General features: G+C 42.3%; 1 protein-coding gene across 1 annotated transcript in view; it reads right to left on the bottom strand.

Moving 5' to 3' along the window:
• TENM2 (teneurin transmembrane protein 2) overlaps positions 1–17248 on the bottom strand; it is a 1287822-nt gene that overhangs the window by 130637 nt on the left and 1139937 nt on the right. Inside the window, exons 17-20 of the mRNA XM_078653379.1 lie at positions 12568–12835; positions 11449–11592; positions 7208–7457; positions 5693–5713 (exon numbers count right to left, since the gene is read on the bottom strand). Coding sequence (XP_078509505.1) covers positions 5693–5713; positions 7208–7457; positions 11449–11592; positions 12568–12835 — 683 coding nt within the window. The remainder of the gene's footprint in view (positions 1–5692; positions 5714–7207; positions 7458–11448; positions 11593–12567; positions 12836–17248) is intronic.

The raw sequence follows: 17248 nt of genomic DNA on the forward strand, positions 1-17248 counted from the left end.
TACCGAATTTCTCACTACTAGCCAAACCCTTACTGTCACTACTCCGCAAAGACACGCCTAAACCTATGCCTTGGTCTGAAGATTGTCAGACGAGTTTCCGCGAGTTGCGCGATGCATTGTGTTCGGCTCCTGTGTTGGGAAACCCCAACTACAGTAAGCCTTTTACATTGTATGTCCACGAAAAAGAAGGTTGTGCATTATCAGTCTTAATGCAACTCTTTGGGGACAAACAGCGCCCAAGCGCGTATTTTTCGGCAACTCTGGATCCAGTGGCTAAGGCACTGCCAAGTTGTCTAAGAGCAACAGCCGCAGCAGCTGTCTGCATTCGACAGTCTGCTGGATTAGTCATGAATAACACTCTGATCGTTATGGTTCCGCATGCAGTAGACATTTTACTAAATAGGACAAAGACACAACACCTTACTAGCGCTCGACTATCCAGTTACGAACTTACCCTGCTAGCAAGTCACATCCATATAAAGAGGTGTGATACACTCAATCCCGCTACGTTATTACCCATCCCGACAGAGACAGACAAGATTGACAAGCATGACTGCTGTTTCAGGACAGAGGAAGAGACAAAAGGGAGAGTAGACTTACAGGACACTCCCCTTCCCGAATGCAATGATACTCTATGGGTTGATGGTTCATGTTTCAAGTTGCCGAATGGTGATACGACTACAGCATATGCCGTAACGACGTTACACACCATTGTAGAGACTGCACGCATTCCCCACAGTTCTGCACAAGCTGCAGAGTTGATAGCGCTTACTAGAGCATGTGTGCTGGCGAAAGGAAAGCGAGTGAATGTGTACACTGACAGCCAATATGCCTTTGGTGTGGCTCACAGTTTTGGGAGATTATGGCGTGAACGTGGGTTCCTTACGTCCCATGGTGCAAAGATACAACATGGCCAGCTAGTTAATGAGCTCCTTGAGTCACTCACCTTGCCCCTACAAGTCGCCATTATAAAATGTAGTGCACACAGAAAGATTCAGGATGATGCTGGCCGCGGAAATGCATTTGCAGATGAGGTTGCGAAAGGAACTGCAAGGAACACAATGAATCGGATGTATGTCATGGGTCCCGCTAGATGGATTGCTGATGTAGGAATGTGTGAGGACACCATTGAAAGCGTAAAATCAATACAAGCCGAGGCCACTGAGAACGAGATGAATGAATGGAGAGAAAGCACAGGTAGATTGGATGCGAATGGTTGTTGGGTCGAACTATCGGAACACCAGCGATGGTTACTACCTAATGCATACGTACTTGCAGTGGTAACGATGGCTCACGGAATGGCACACATCAATTCGAGAGGAATATGTAAACTATTGGCCCCAGTATGGCAGAATAGCAATATCCCAAAGTACGCAGAAAACGTGGTCAGAAAGTGTATGGTATGTTTGAAGTACAATCCCGGTAGGGGAACGCCAACTCCAGCTGGTCATTTTGCACCTCCAACGTACCCGTTCGAGGTTTTGCAGCTAGATTTCATCCACATGGAGAGGTGCAACAACCTGAAATACGTTCTCGTTGTTGTTTGCGCCTTTTCAAGGTGGGTGGAAGCGTACCCCCTTAAGGACAACACCGCCTTATCAACTGCCAAAGCCCTTGTCAAAGAGTTCTTCCCTAGATTCGGTATGCCTAGAATTGTCTGGAGTGATAACGGAAGTGAATTCGTAGGATGCGTGATGAAGAGAGTGTGTGAGTGTCTAGGCATACACCAAAAATTCCACTCTGCGAATCACCCCCAATCGGCTGGATTAGTAGAATGCTACAATGGCACTCTGAAACTCAAACTAGCCAAAATCCAAGCCAGTACAGGTCTTAAATGGCCTGATGCCTTGCCTCTAGCACTTTTGTCAACCAGGACGACTGTCCACTCCAGGTTAGGACTTAGCCCCCATGAAATCGTGTTTGGCCGCCCAGCCAACGTCTGGGGCGTGCCAAGACCCAAGAAACTGAGCGAGATAGAGCACCCCGTACTGCTTGACTATTTGTGCGAATTGACAACTAAATTGCGTGTTTTACACCAACAGGTTCACAGTTCTTCTCCACCAGCCTCTGACGATCCAGGTCACCTCATCGAACCCGGTTCGTGGGTTTTGTTGCGGAATTTTCAGCGCACCAACAACGGACAACCGAGGTGGACCGGACCGCACCTGGTACTACTTTCAACAAGATCTGCTGTTCGGGTTGAAGGCAAGAAGAACTGGGTACATGGGACCCACTGCAAACGGGTCCTTCTACCCCTTCCATACGACCGGTGGGTCAACAAAGGACTTGCTGACTCTGAGACAGAATCCGTACCTCGCTTCATCCCTTTCAGCGATGCCCGTTTGAAAGAAACTAGCACCGAAAAGAAGAGTGATCATATTTTGCAAGGACTTGTGTCACCATCTATGCAATTGGACACTACTGACCCTGAAACGCTGTTTGAAGATCACACCGTACCTGGGAAACGACGATACAACCTGCGGTCTAGACAAAAGAACTAATAAAAGCTTGATCTAATGTAATTTCCTCTTCTCCCCATAGAACTATTTCTGAATTTTCAGCTCTCTCGTCCCAAGGGAACTAGCTCATTTTTGATTTTTCGAACCGCCATCCGGTTCTGCTGCTAGGGTCGCGATTGAAGTCTGGGGAGTGCAACTGGGAAGTACTAGGTCCACGGTTCTGATTGGTCCACGGGAGTTACCCCGGACTGAGCAGAGCGCGCTCCCTGGGAGAATCAATCAACCACCGCGGGCAGCAACTAGAGGATGGAGCTTCCAAGGGTAGAGAGACCTGTCAGACTCACGAACTTCGAAAAACAGTTATGCACGATACTGTCCAGAAGAAGATTCCTGATATTATGTGTTTTAATGTTATGTAGCATACTTGTGTTTTTTATTGGTTATACCTTGTTCGTATTTAAAGTTACCTTTTCGAATGACACCCAGACACCACCACCTCCCACTATTTCTCCACACTACTTTCACCCTTTACCTGAACACGAGTCTGCCCGAAGACTCGAATTTGTAAACAACTCTTTCATCCAGCTTCTACACCAACACCAGTCCATAATGAACACGTCAAACTGTTGGATATGCGGACTTATGCCACACACAACCGATAAGGGTATCCCATACTTCGTTTTGCCATTTAGCTACTATGGTTCTCTGTGGGCTTTCCAGACCATGTTCCTATTCGCCCTAGAGCCATACCCGACCCGTTCCGCTGCGAGCGACTCCAGTAACAAGGCACTAATTGCAGGGATAAGGAACATGAGTAGGGATATCGACACCTATCTGACAATCCCCAAAGATGAACTGAGTCCCTACACCCGTTGGAACGTGACCAAACATGGGGTTTACCTGGTCAAGAGCCAGGCAGCACAGAAATCTCGCCCAGTTTGGATAGTTCCCCACCGAGGTCACTTATGCTTACAGGGTATTGGTAGGAACCCCACAGCACAGTTAGGAAAGAGCATTTGCACGGAAACATATGTATTTGCTTCCCGAACTTCCCCGATACTCTTGGCAGCTAAAGGCACGTATTTCGTTTGCCACGACCAAGCCTACACGTGGTTGCCCCCTGATTTCTCAGGTATATGTTTTATTTCATTTCTGCTGCCTCCTACCTACACGGCCCGAGCAGATTACCACCGGACAAGGACAGCTAGAGGTGTCGTGAGTAAAGAGGACACAGCGGGTCAGGAATTCGCTGACTTCGCAAAGGGTTTTCTGCCATTTTGGGGGCCTATGGTGAACAGCAGGAATATTCGCCAGTTAGCGAGGATAGTTGAATCCGCCGTGACCACAACGGCCGGAGCACTTGGCAATTTGACAACAGAGCTTCAGTCAGATCGACTTATGACCCTTCAGAACCGAATTGCCTTAGACATTATACTTGCCGATCGTGGTGGTGTGTGTAGAGTCATCCAATCCAGTTGCTGCATTTTCATCCCTGATAACGCACCAACAGTATACCAGGCAATCTCCAAACTACACGAAATATCTGGTTCCCTTCACATTGAGAAAGGGGATTGGTCCCTGCTGGGGTGGTTCTGGGAACTGATCACTGCCTGGGGATGGAAAACTTTGATTTTCATCGGAATGATCTTGGCACTTCTGTTCATGTTTTGCTTGTGTATACAGTGTGCTCCTGCACTATGTGGCCTCTGTGCTACCTCGTGTGTACGGAAGCCTGTGTCACAGGACGAGCTGAGTAGCAGAATGATGCTCCAGCAACATCTCCACGAATTTCTTCATACCGATTTGGACTCAGATTAGCATGAGTTATTGCCTTATATGAGGGCAAAAGGAGGGTCTGTGGTTCCCAAAATCCGGACCCTGTGGTTATTCCCGATATCGAGGTCCAATACCCGTGTCACGAAACCTCCACGTACCGAGACGATTTTGGTGTCTACGAACCGATAATGATTAGGACATCATTCCTATGTATTTGCGTTACAATCGAGGGTTGCCAACACCCCTAAATCACAGTTTCCGTCCCATCCCTTAAACTCCATTTTGTGAACGGCATCCATCTTGCATCTTGCCCTCATGATAAGTCAATTAAAGGTCGAGCTTGATCCAAATAGACACGTCCACCTTTCGTGACTTTCCCCTGACCTGTCCCAACTGACTCCACTGTCTTCGGCCAAACCTGTTTAGGCAGCTCCTCGCTCAGTGGCCGAATACGATAGCATCTACGCATAACATTCCACGAACCATTCACTACATACAGCCCATGTTTCCTTCAAACACGCACCTGTCCCCGTATATTGTTTATGGCCCTTTTATGGCTGGGTTGTACCTTCTTTTATTGGTGGTTCATCTATATCTGATGGGAGTTCCCGATCCAACTGGGTAATCTATCAGCAAACTGGACATCTAAAATATGGGCTTGCTTACATGACTTCGCTCTTTGTATTGTTGTAGAAATATGTGTGTTGCCATACCATAAACTCAAGAATTCTTGCTTGAAGCCATATATTTGATATATAAAGAGACGGCTGGTTCTGTAAAAACGAACAGTCTCCCAAGAACCTACTCTCTGTGTGGTGTACTTCTGGGACACGTGTTACTTGGTAGCTACCAATAAAACTTGATCTTTGACTGCGACTAGAAGACTACGTGTTTCTGTGGTCCGGAACAAGGGAACTCAGAGGTCTTCGGGTGTTATCCCCTGACACCAGCGGGTTCCCAAAAACCCGTTACCTCAGTGAGACACCTCGGACTACTGTTGTTGGCCAGGAACCAGCTAAGTCAGCAGAGGTGGAAAGCATTAAGGCACTGTTGTGATGTCAAATTGGACTCGTTCACTATTGCTGAAATACAGCTCGACCAAGCAAAGGTCTGAAAATGTTGAGTAAAGTCTGAAAGTAGTTATTCACAGTGTATTTTTGATCTGTAATTTAATTCCAGAATAAATGTATAAAACCGTGTGTGTGTATGTGTGGGGGGGGGGGTTGGAGGGGGAGGGGGGGAGTAAGTTCGCCCAGGAGTATCACTTTGAGATTTTGAGCCCATCTACATGAAGTTCAATAAGTCTTTGTGGTATAAAAGTGACATTTTTACAGATATTCATAAATACAATTAATTCATCCACATGAACCCCCGTTCACATCCCAATTATTCACACACACCAATGCTATAACAAGCTATAAAGACAAATATGAAATTGCAGAACTCTGCTGCCTTACCTGTGTTTAAACTCTTTGTTTCTATTTTTGGGAAAAAAAGAACATGGAAAAAGGACAGACTGTTAGATGAAGCGGACAAGATAAATCACGCATAACATAACACTCCATCTTGCCCACAGACACAGGTGAGGCAAATCAATCTTTTGTATAAAAGGCAGGGTCTGGTACTCTGCAGCCTAATTGAAGCTGGCAAGAGTGGGCAAATTGATTTTGCACTATTTTTGCTTCTTAATAAAAATGAGAACCATATTTCACGGTTTTCTGCGTGTAAAAGGTGGATGTAACATTGAATATTTGCATCGCTTTAACACAATGTGGCAACAACAGGACAAAAAAATATAGCCTAGTTTTAACTGCTATAATATTTCACATAACGTTATTAGATATTCGATCAATTTAGTAACAACAATTAAACACAATTTTTATAGCTCTCTAGATTAATGCCAAACTGCATTTTAATTGGTCGGCTTCCAGTCTCAATCTTTCTACAAAGGCAAACAGGGAAAAAGCTTTTGCACAACTTTGACAATAATGCATTGTTACATGGTGAAATTAGACTTTTGGAGAGCAATAACATTACACTAGACTTACCCCCAGATGCATCAAGCATCCATTTTGCGATTCCTTATTAGCGAAAATTAAGGAATCGCTAATAAGGAATAGCAAAATGGGATGCAAGAAGAAATCACTTTAAAAATAGCGATTTCTTAAAATTCCTTAATTGCGATTAGCAAATTGCGAGTCGCAATTAAGGAATACCTCCCCATTCATTCCTAAGGGCCTAGAGGCCCATAGGAATGAATGGGAAGAATTTTCAATTTGCGAATCGCAATTAGCGAAACGCAAAATGAGAATGCGATTTCAAGGGTGCAGGGGTGTCCAAAGGACACCCTGTTGCACCCCTGAAATTGATCTGTGCACATATGTTGCGCACACACATGCCTTTGGGGCATGTGTGTGCGCAACATGAAACTTAAAAAAATGCACTTTAGTGCATTTTTCAAAGTTTTTGCAAATTACCATGAAGTTGTACTTCATGGTAATTTGCGAGCCCTATTAGCGAAATCGCTATTTTTTAAACTTTAATGCATTGCATTTAAGGAATCTCAATTTGAGATTCCTTCAATGCAAGTAATCGCATTTTAGCGAATTCTCAATTTGCGATTTTTGCATTTGGGATGATGCATCCCAAATGCAAAAATACCGCTTTGCGAGCGGATTTTACTTTGATGCATCTGGGCCTTAGTAATCTAAATGCTACAGGTTAAGACCGAGTGTCAACAATGGCTGTCCTTCAGGAACTTTACTATTCCTACATATGCTGCATTTCCACAAAATCATGATGAAGACTATAATCTTAAGCAAATCAACGGTCTTGCTTTCAATCAAAATCATTAGCTTAGGTTTAGAAATATCATGGGACGCATCAGCTTCCAGCACTGATTGCATAAAAGTAACCTTCTACTGCCTAAAAGCCTGAATATACCAATCAGTAGCCTTAAATGATTCCCATACCTGAGCTCCAGTATACTGGTGACATTCCTGGAAGGGTAGATACGCCGTATGAAATTGACATCACCAACATAGATGCTTCCATCTGTGCCTGCTGCTAAGGCAACAGGAGCCAGCAGTTTATTTCCTTCAGCAAGACCATTGCAGCTGGGGCAGGAGATGCTTCTTCTGCGCCCGTTCCCCATGATGCTGACTATCACTGCAGGCTGCTGGGTCAGGAACTGGTTTTCACCACTGCCTTTATGAAGTATCCCTGGCAGAAAACAATCAGCAGTTTCATGAGTACTTCTGTTTGAACAGTTTGCCTTTTGTTGATAGAAAGGCACCTGGCCTACCCCCATAGGATGTTGGATGTGGCAAGAGACAAATCTGTCATTCCTCTATAAAGCAGAAAGGGCACACCCTGCACAGCGATGATGGTAGATTAAATTAGTTGTGGTAAGGGACCTTGTGTACAAAGTTTTTTTTAATAAAAGAATAATGTTCTCTTATAAAGGAAGGGATTAGTAAAACGAATCTCTATATAGAGATATAATGATATCTATATATTGCTGTCCAACTGGACAAAATAATTTAATGTGAAAAATCTAAGAAAACATACAAGTGGGAACATGGACAGTTTTTAAAAACAAAAGAAAGAACTCAGGCACGTGGGCAGAAAATACAACAGTTAGGCCAGCATAAATTACATTAGAGTACTTAGGCACAGCATAGTGAATAATGTGTGTTTGTGTCAAAGTACAAGAGGTCGATGACGTTTAGATCCCTTTAAAACAATTCTGGGATCATCTTCAGGACAAGGCAAGTAGTGCCTGAGATAAGATGCATCCTATGGTCAAGCGCCGGTAGAGTTAGGATTTGAATTCATAGTGGCACAAGAGAATGGGGTAGAGGCACGTGCAGGCAAATTAGCGGAATTCACTGGAACAATCTTCCATGAGTTGGATGCCCACTGTTTGCTCTACCCTATTCTCATGCACCATAAAGTTGAGAAGTAGCAATTCACAATTAATTAACTTTCAATCCGTTTACCGTTTACCTATGTTGATTATTCTCAAAATCTTATGTTGATTTAATGTGTCAACAGAAAAGATTGAAAACAATTCTGAAACTCTTTACAATAAACAACACAGAGAATTTGTGGTGGAAGGGATAGTTTGATTGCCTGAGATTGTTTAGTTAATTTAACCTCCTCCCTTCATGTCTCCATTTGGCTAGTCACTTTGTGGGGAAAAAAGCACAGGTAGAACTTGTGCTGAAAGGAATAGTTTGTTTGCTTGAGTTTGGTGAGTTAACTTAACCGTTGGCTGCTGCCGTCGGCCAACGGTCATCGCGTGCACTACCTTGGTAGTGCTGCGCACGTCCGTTGGCCGACGCTGCCCCACCCATTTTTAAAACGTTCAGCACTGGAGCTGAACGTTCGACGCAGCCAACAGGTTAAACTCCCCACTTCGAATTCTCTATGTGGCTAGTCAATTAGTGCGAAAAATTTAAATTTGCGAAGTTTACTTTAATATTATCACACTTAAGTCTTGCAAAATGTGAGATTTGTAACGTGGTCATCTGCTTTCTACAAAATATAATTAATGTTATCATCACTTACAGTAAAAAGAGCTACTCTATTCATGGAAAGACAAAGAACGACCTCAAATGTCTCTGCAAAGTCAAAATGGCCTTTCTAAAAGTGCACAACATAGATTCTAAATGTGATACTGCTAATAAATAGGGAGTTAATTAACCACAGTAGCAGGAGTGCTATTGCAAAAGTCTAACAGGAGAGGTAGGATCAAATCAGATGGTGAAAAAGAGGTGGAAAAATCGGAAACACAAAAGTGTTATGATGGTGGAAATACGGCAACTGGTAGGATTTGTATGCCTGAAGTGAGATGGGGCAATTGTAAAATTAATGATATCCAGGTATGGTCTACCACCATAGCGCATGATCTACACATGAAAATATCAGGCAGCCATACTACCTAGAAACCCAAGGTATACAAATGATTCTTTTTTTACTTTGTTGGCTCGCCATTCATTATATGTTCAGGTCAATTTTCCTTTGGTCCTAAATCAGATATGTTTGTTAAATATATTTTTAATCACATGGGGCCAGATGTAGGTAGGCTTTTATCGGTCGGTAACGGCCGATTTCGGCCGTTACCGACCGGTAAATGGATTTTGAGATGTAGGGGGCAGAATCGGTAAATTCACCGATCGGTAAATTTACCGATCGGTAAATTACCGAATCAGTATTTTTACAGATTCGGTAAATTTGATATGTAGGTGGGACTCTCCTGAGTCCCACAAGCCTTACCGAATCGGTATTTTACCATCAAATTCAATTTGATGGTAAAATACCGATTCCGGTGTGCATGCACATGTGTGCATGCACACCTGTGCCATATGACAGGCAGACCTGCCCTTAGGGCAGGTATGCCTGCCACATGGCACCCAAACCTGTTTTGGGGGTGCTAGAGGGTATCAAAGTGACACCCCCTGCACCCTTGTGAAATTCGGTAATTACCGATTCGGTAAATACCAACCGGTAATGCCCATTCATTCCTATGGGCTTCAAAGCCCATAGGAATGAATGGGCATTACCGGTCGGTATTTACCGAATCGGTAAATACCGACTTTTACAGATTCGGTAAATCCACATCTGGATTTACCTACATCTCCCTCCTTATATTTTACCGATTCATAAATACCGAATCGGTAAAATTCGGTATTTATGAGTCGGTAAAATATATTTACCTACATCTGGCCCATGGAGTGCAGGCATCAGCATCTTACCCTGATGTAATACCTCAGTACTGATAGGATTAAAGTTTAATGATTCAGGGTCTCCAAAACATGTACCTTTCTATACATTTATTTGCACTCCGTGATCAAATACTTATTTTACATTAAAGGGATAAAGAGGAAATATTTCAGGAGTGCAACCTGCTTAATACTCCCAAGGAGCATGCTTGAACAATATTATTTATTGAGGCTATACTAACTGTAACATGAAACAGACCTTTAACGAGACCAAAATGTCTAATGAAAATATGGCACACAACACTCATAAGAGCCTGCAGTGGGCTACAGTTTCAAGAACATGGTGCAGGAGGACTCTTCTAAATAAAGGATGAATTCAGGGCCCAGCCTCCCAACAAGCTGATTTATTGTTTGATTGAACAGATATTTAGCCTTATCACATACTGCTCCATGTCTGCACATTTCAATTCCTGTCTCCATTCAGAATTCCTGTACAAACACAAGCAACCCCAAGCTAGTGCCATGTCAGGATAACAAGCACTGGCATGAACAGGGCGTATTTCAAAATTTCGACTTTTTGCCAGGAAGGGCTGTAGGGGGTGGGATTCTGTAAATATTGGACATTTGTAAAGACCCATTGCTCTCATATAACCATATACCTAATTTCAGAATTCGGGCAACCAATCAGACCCCTCACAGAGGAAAGAGGTGAGATGATCTACATAAAAGCATGAGAGAACTGGCTGTGAACCACCACAACTTCTATTTATCCATTCAAAATGTGCATCAACAGAGATTTGCCTCGGTATTAATGAGTGTGCCATTTTGACAAAATAAATTAAGGAAGAAGAAAATAGAAGAAAAGAAAGAAAACGAAAAATTAAGGGAGCGAGGGAACTCAACATGCAGTGTGAGAGCTTTCTGCGATGGTCACATTCCTTAGTGAGCCCAATGAAGTAAGCAAGCCTAAAGTGATTGCACTGCAGTGATATCTAAAGTTATGCACGCTTATTTTGACTTTCAAGCTTTCTCTGGCATCAACGTTTATGCTTTAGGAGATAAATGAAAGACTAATTTAGATGGCCCTCTCCAGTTCTATTTATTTCTTTAGGGACGACCTTTTAAGGTTTAATTGTGCAATAATATTGAATTATTAGAGTGTACGGTCTTCTTTAAAAGTGTGAAAATATTGAGAAATCCACAGACATCATGGCCAACCCTGTTATTACAACTCTTCACTTGGTGATTGAAGATCTATGCTATGAGCCATTGCTTTTGGCATATAGATGTTTGCAATATATGCAACATGTTCTCCACTAATTCAAAATGAGGATTTGAACTTGAAAAGAAGTATTATGAATGACTCAGGTTATCAACCATAAGGAAATGTCTCTATTGGAAAATGGGGTAAGCTTCTCAAATAGACTTAACAGAAAGGCACTGAAACAAACATGGTACAGCAAACCTCAGAAAACGTTGAAACTTACCACTCCCAACGTTCAGTATATGGTGTTTGTCCACGGACCAGCCTCCGAGATTGGAGGGATCAAGCTCAAATCCCTGCAGCAACGTTGTCCTCTTCTCCCACAGGATCAGACTGGGGCAGGTCTCATACTCAAATCCCACGGAAACTGAAAAACACACAAGAGTCTTATGAATATATCTACTGTTACTAAGATGTGTGAGAAAGGTTTCCTATGAATTCTAGCTAAGTAATACTGCCTTACAAGCCAGTTGTCATGGTTGGACTGCTGCCACTTTGGCAAGGGCTACACAGCACCTGCCTAGTCACCCCCAAAAAGGACCTCAAGCTCCTCCTAGTTGGCAGACAATTGGTTAATCACCCTCAACCATACTTAAGTACTCTCTCCACCAGGATACAAACTACCTTTCTTATGCGACACCACCATTTTAATCAATACTTTTACTGTATATGACCATTGACCAACTGCTTCAATTGTCCTGGTCGCATCTACTGATGCAAATGTCTGAATTTATTTACTGTAACTGTAACTCGTTGTAGCCCTGTATCATGCTACTGTTGTAAAGTGCTCATATGCCTTCGGGCCATGTACGTGCTATATAAAATTGCAAAAATAAAATAAAACAAATTAAAAATCAAAACAGGCATCTTATCTGGGCACATTCCCAAAAAAAAGTCACTTGACATTTGAATATATTCAAGTAAATTAATTTGAAGGTTATGGTACACCAAGGGTGTGCAACGCAGGTCCAGGAGGGGCATATCCATGCCAGATTCACAATAAAGTCACATAGGAAGCATTCGCTTAAAATGACCTTAAATAGAAAATATTTCCATAACCAGTGGTAATCCTGGAAAAGCAGCACAGATCCTTTATTGAACAGCCTAGTGGTGGACCCTACAGCTCAATACAGTCATAACCAATGTTAAGTCATTTAAATACAAATTATTAGTTTCATTCTGCCACAATAATTTTAGAAGATGGCGATAACATCACTTTATTGTTTGTAAAATGCCATTAGCTAGATACACTCACGACTTTTAAGCATTTCCAATACACACAGTTCAGATGAACAAAAATTGGAAGAAATTAGATGTTTGATGTTAGGCTGTATTCACATACCAACAGCGTCTGCAAGCCCATACACCTTTTGGCCATAGGCATCACTTTTGTCCCAGATGAACGTATACGCCAAATTGGGGGATGCTTGGAATGACTTTTGGAAAAGATGTCCTTCCACAGCCACCATCAGATGAACTTTGATGAGGTTAAGAGGGACGAAGGTCTGAGTCATGGTGATCTTTAGCAAAGATTTGTATCCAGTAGTGCGGGAACTCAGATAGCAGAGTTTAAGATTGGAATTGATCATCTCGATTTCTTCATGGAGGACCTGGAGAAATAGGAGAGTGGACCTGTTATTGTACACAACAAGGACGCCTTCTTCAATCTTGTAGGAAACAATGTTTATAAAAAAAGTTTTGATTTTACAGAAAAAACGTTATGCTGAAATTTCCCTTTGTATGACACACCACTGAATATTGGCTCAAGAGGGAATATCTCACTACCTTCCTGGGCCATCACTGTTTTTTAGATGAAAAGAGAATGAGGTTTAAGCCTCTGAGAAAACTCTGCAAACTTGATTTTTTTTTTCATTTTCTAAATGTGCCCCTTATACACGAATCAGTGACTGGCAAACAGACTTTTTCCAGACTGCCCTTTCAGAAGAGGCGCAGTAGAACATAGACACTTGCTGTTAAGTGGACCCAGCTTTGGAACCACCTCGTAGACACTTGAACAGATCGGACAACACTGAAACCTGGCTGTTTCCTTCCCGCCTGATGCTGGGTGGACTGGCCTATATACAACAAGAAAATAAAACTCACAGAAACTGGTAAGAAATAGTAGCTAGTGGATGAAGTGCATGCTTACAATATTGAGATCGAACCAGCTGTTTTTATGATACTCAATTAATGGAGCTCAGAATGATGAAGGGTTGATGTTCTCAGCTTTGGGGATACGTTTTTGTAATTTTTGTATTTAATGTGGGGTATGTCAATTTATTGTACTTGTGTTATGTCGTTTTACCACTTATCTGAAAAACTGTAAGCAGCACATTTAGTCAGCTCTTTGAAGATGCACCTATAATATACGCCCATTGACGACAGCATAAGACCTTAATGCACAAAGTCATCTTGTCAGCTCAGAGCATGAACTGCACACTATAATATTATTATGAGTTGTGTTACCATGATTATTATTATTTTCTATTTGCTATCCTCTTATTTTACTTCTACTAATACTAATACTACTATTACCCATTTATTTATTTAAGCACTTTATTTCAGTCAAAGACCTTAAAAGCAACATAAACATACAAACTACAATCTTTCACATAAACACAACGAACCCTAATAATTAAAATTCATAACCATCAGCAAACCATAAAAACATTTGTAAAATATTCTTGGAAAAACTCACATGTAAGCAAAAATAATAAAGTGCTTTGGAAAATTCAATTTTACAAAAACATTTATGAGTTTGCTGTTAAGAGTTGGGTATTGTTCATGAGTGCTATAATGCTTCTGTTTTTAGGGTTTACGGTAGCACACCAATGAAGTAGATTGAATATAGGAAGATCTTCAGTGTGTCTAGCAAAGAGAGTTCAAACCCCCTATCCCAGAGGAACAAGTACAATATCATAGATAGAAATGTAATAAAGCACATCAATAAATATATTTGTGCACGTACATTGATAAAGTTTCCGGAGCAATAGTTCACTTGTTATTCCAATCTGATACGGTGCTTTGTTTTGAAAAATTGAAAATGGTACAACAATGTTTCAGTTTTATAATAAAAACTATTTAGTGCAAAACTAGGGGTAAGAAATTTAATCCCATCCAGGCCATTGCAGAACATGGTAGCTCTAAGAACCTATATAATAGAACATTTCCCACTTCTGTTGTTGTTCGTTTCAAGCAATTCATCTTGATGTTTATCCAAAGTGAAGCCTAACTAACTAGAACAGCATGGTATAGTTACTAGGGTTGTGATAGTCTCAAGAGGAGCAGAGAGACACAGGGGTGTAACAAAGGCCCCCGCAGCCCCCGCGGGTTGGGGGCCCCCAACCTCAAGGGGACCCCCTCAGTACCGCACTTTGGCCGGACAGCTCCAGATTGGGTCAGGAGTGGGCCCCTCCACGTACCCTGCAGGGGGTCCCCCTCAAGTTTCGTTACACCACTGGAGAGACATAAAATCTTGGACTGAATGGGCCAAAGCCATTCAAGGTATTTTGCGATTGAAAACACAATGCATGGTGTGGTATCCAACTTACAGATTCTCAGCCCAACCCAATTTTCGTGGGTTCCCAATGTACGACAAAGGGGCCACAATCCAACGCTTGCACTGCCTGGTGCACTTTGGGTAAAAGAGTAGCAGATGTTCATCAGTTTCTTCCATTTCGCTACATGCTGGGTAAAGTTTGTTACCTTTATTTGGGCCTTTTTACTTGGAGGTGGCAATTGCAAGTGGAAGGCCTCCCAACCTAAACCTCATATGAATGGACTTTGTAAAGGACGGTCAATCTCATCCATGAATGGCTCAAACCAGAGTGTAGGTTTCATCTCTATGAATCTGCTCATGAGTGTACTCGAGTTTTACATCTCTTCATTCACCCAAAAGAGGGTCTCCACCTTTTTAGTACAAGAAACAATTTGTGGGGTGGACTAGGGCTTGGCAAAAACTCTTTACTACTATTATCATGTTTATAATTTCCATTAGTGTTTACTATATTATTATAATGAGTAGTATTAACATTATTATTATTATTTCCTAGTATGTATCATCTTATTTTTGTTCTTATATTAATAATACCATTATCATTATTGTTATCGTCGTTAGTAGTGTTAACACTTGGCTCGCTCATCACCTGGCCAACATGCTAATGATGTAAGCATCCTAAACAAGCACAACAGTAATTGTTATATTTATAGGAATTGATGTATTTTATTTCCCCTTGAATGGAACTTCTTTTTTCCCCGCTGAGTGCTTTCAATTACGTCTTGTGACACCGCTCCACCAGAGTGGCACCGGGTGATGTGACCTCAGCAGAGGGAGGGCAACGCAAGCCTGTGGGCAAATAACAGCCAATTTGGTGGATAATACATTTGCAAAGAAAGAAACTCCAGGAATCGAAGCAAACTGGGTCACGTACTACGTTCTCCCTCAATAGCCGGATAAACTTGGATGGAAAGAAAAACAAGTAATGAAACAGCTAACTATTTCAGGGTCTATGAGATGAATAAGTCGAGTTTTCAACGCCCCTGTACATCAAAGAACCAGTTGTGCTTTGTTGTCTAGATGTGAAGATTTAATGACTTCACCACACTAAAGAGAAGTTGCCAAGGACATATATATTCAGCAACCCAATTTAGGTTTTGTTCATGATTTTGGGAACTTGGATTGTGCATCATGATGTAACTCACTGTAAATTGACGTTTCAACCTGGAAAATACAGACCTGATTAATGATAAATTTGCCTAAATTTCTCACTTGGACATAAGAAAAAAAAGAAAATTCAGCAATCTGCTTCAAGAAAGGTGATGAGAAGAGAAAGACGCCTATAGTGCTTAAAGTCAGTGGTGGCCGGCATGCCTCACAGGTGTTGGGGTGGGTGCGGGTGGGTGCAGGGGTGTAGGAGGGGGGGTCGAACGGGGGAAATACAAAATAAAATAAACTTACCTGGAGGCCGGGTCCCGTGTCTCTGCTCCTGCTCTCCTCCTTCCGACTCCAGGAACAGGAGGCAGACAGTCAGGCTCCTTCCCCTAAGCCAATCAACGCACTGCAATGCAGTGGTGTGATTGGTCTGAGTGCCATGACACGGCGCTCCGCCAAGGAACTGAAGGGGTGGGCATGTTCTCCATGCAGGCTGTAATGCAGCCTGCTTGGAGAACAGGGAAAGTGCGCATGACTGGTTTGGGCGGCTCTAGAGGGCTAACCAAACATCATTGTACACTTAGGAGTGGGCAAACCACTCTTTCCCTGCTCCAAGAGCCTGAGCAGCCCCGCCCACCCGCCCGCAAAGCAGAGCAGCAGGACTTGAAGCATAAAATGATAATAACTCTCAGTTATGATCATTTTATGTTTCTACTTGGCACTGCATAAAAACAGAGGGACGATGCTCCTCCGCCATAGCGGAGAAGCTGCCACTGTTTAAAGTTGGAAAAACACTTACCTGGCCGAGTTTTTGATAAATTTTCATGTAGTACAGTAGTTTTGACTGTGCATTGCTTTGTCAATGCAAGTAGACTAACATAATACATTTTTGGGGAGTCATGGGGATTAGATGCATAAAATGAATCCCTAATTAATCCGTTTCCTGTCTCCTCCCAAGTGAAGACAAACATCAACACAGTCAGAGACGAGTGCATATACTTTGATTCATTAGGACAAGCATGCCAAGGAAAAGTTCAATACAACAGAAAGGATTCCAATCGCTGTGCAAACCGGAAATTGTGTGATAACTGTCATTCCCATGGTGTTTTCTCCCTGATAGATTCTGGCAGGATCTGCCAACATTTATTTGGGGGAAGAGGCCATGAAAAAGGCAAAAGTTGTATTGTTTGGAGTGCTAAAGGCCTCTTATGCAGCTTTTGCCTCATTCCCAAGTTGAAAACACAGGAACTGAGGTATTTACCTAACTTGGTAAATACCTCGTCCCAGGGTAACGGTATTTACTGGATTCTACTAAATTGAATGTTTCTGTGACTTTATGATTCAGATAGGGGCATGTTTTTTTCAATGCCTG

Source organism: Lissotriton helveticus, chromosome 7 (assembly GCF_964261635.1).
Source record: "Lissotriton helveticus chromosome 7, aLisHel1.1, whole genome shotgun sequence".
Classification (NCBI taxonomy): domain Eukaryota; kingdom Metazoa; phylum Chordata; class Amphibia; order Caudata; family Salamandridae; genus Lissotriton; species Lissotriton helveticus.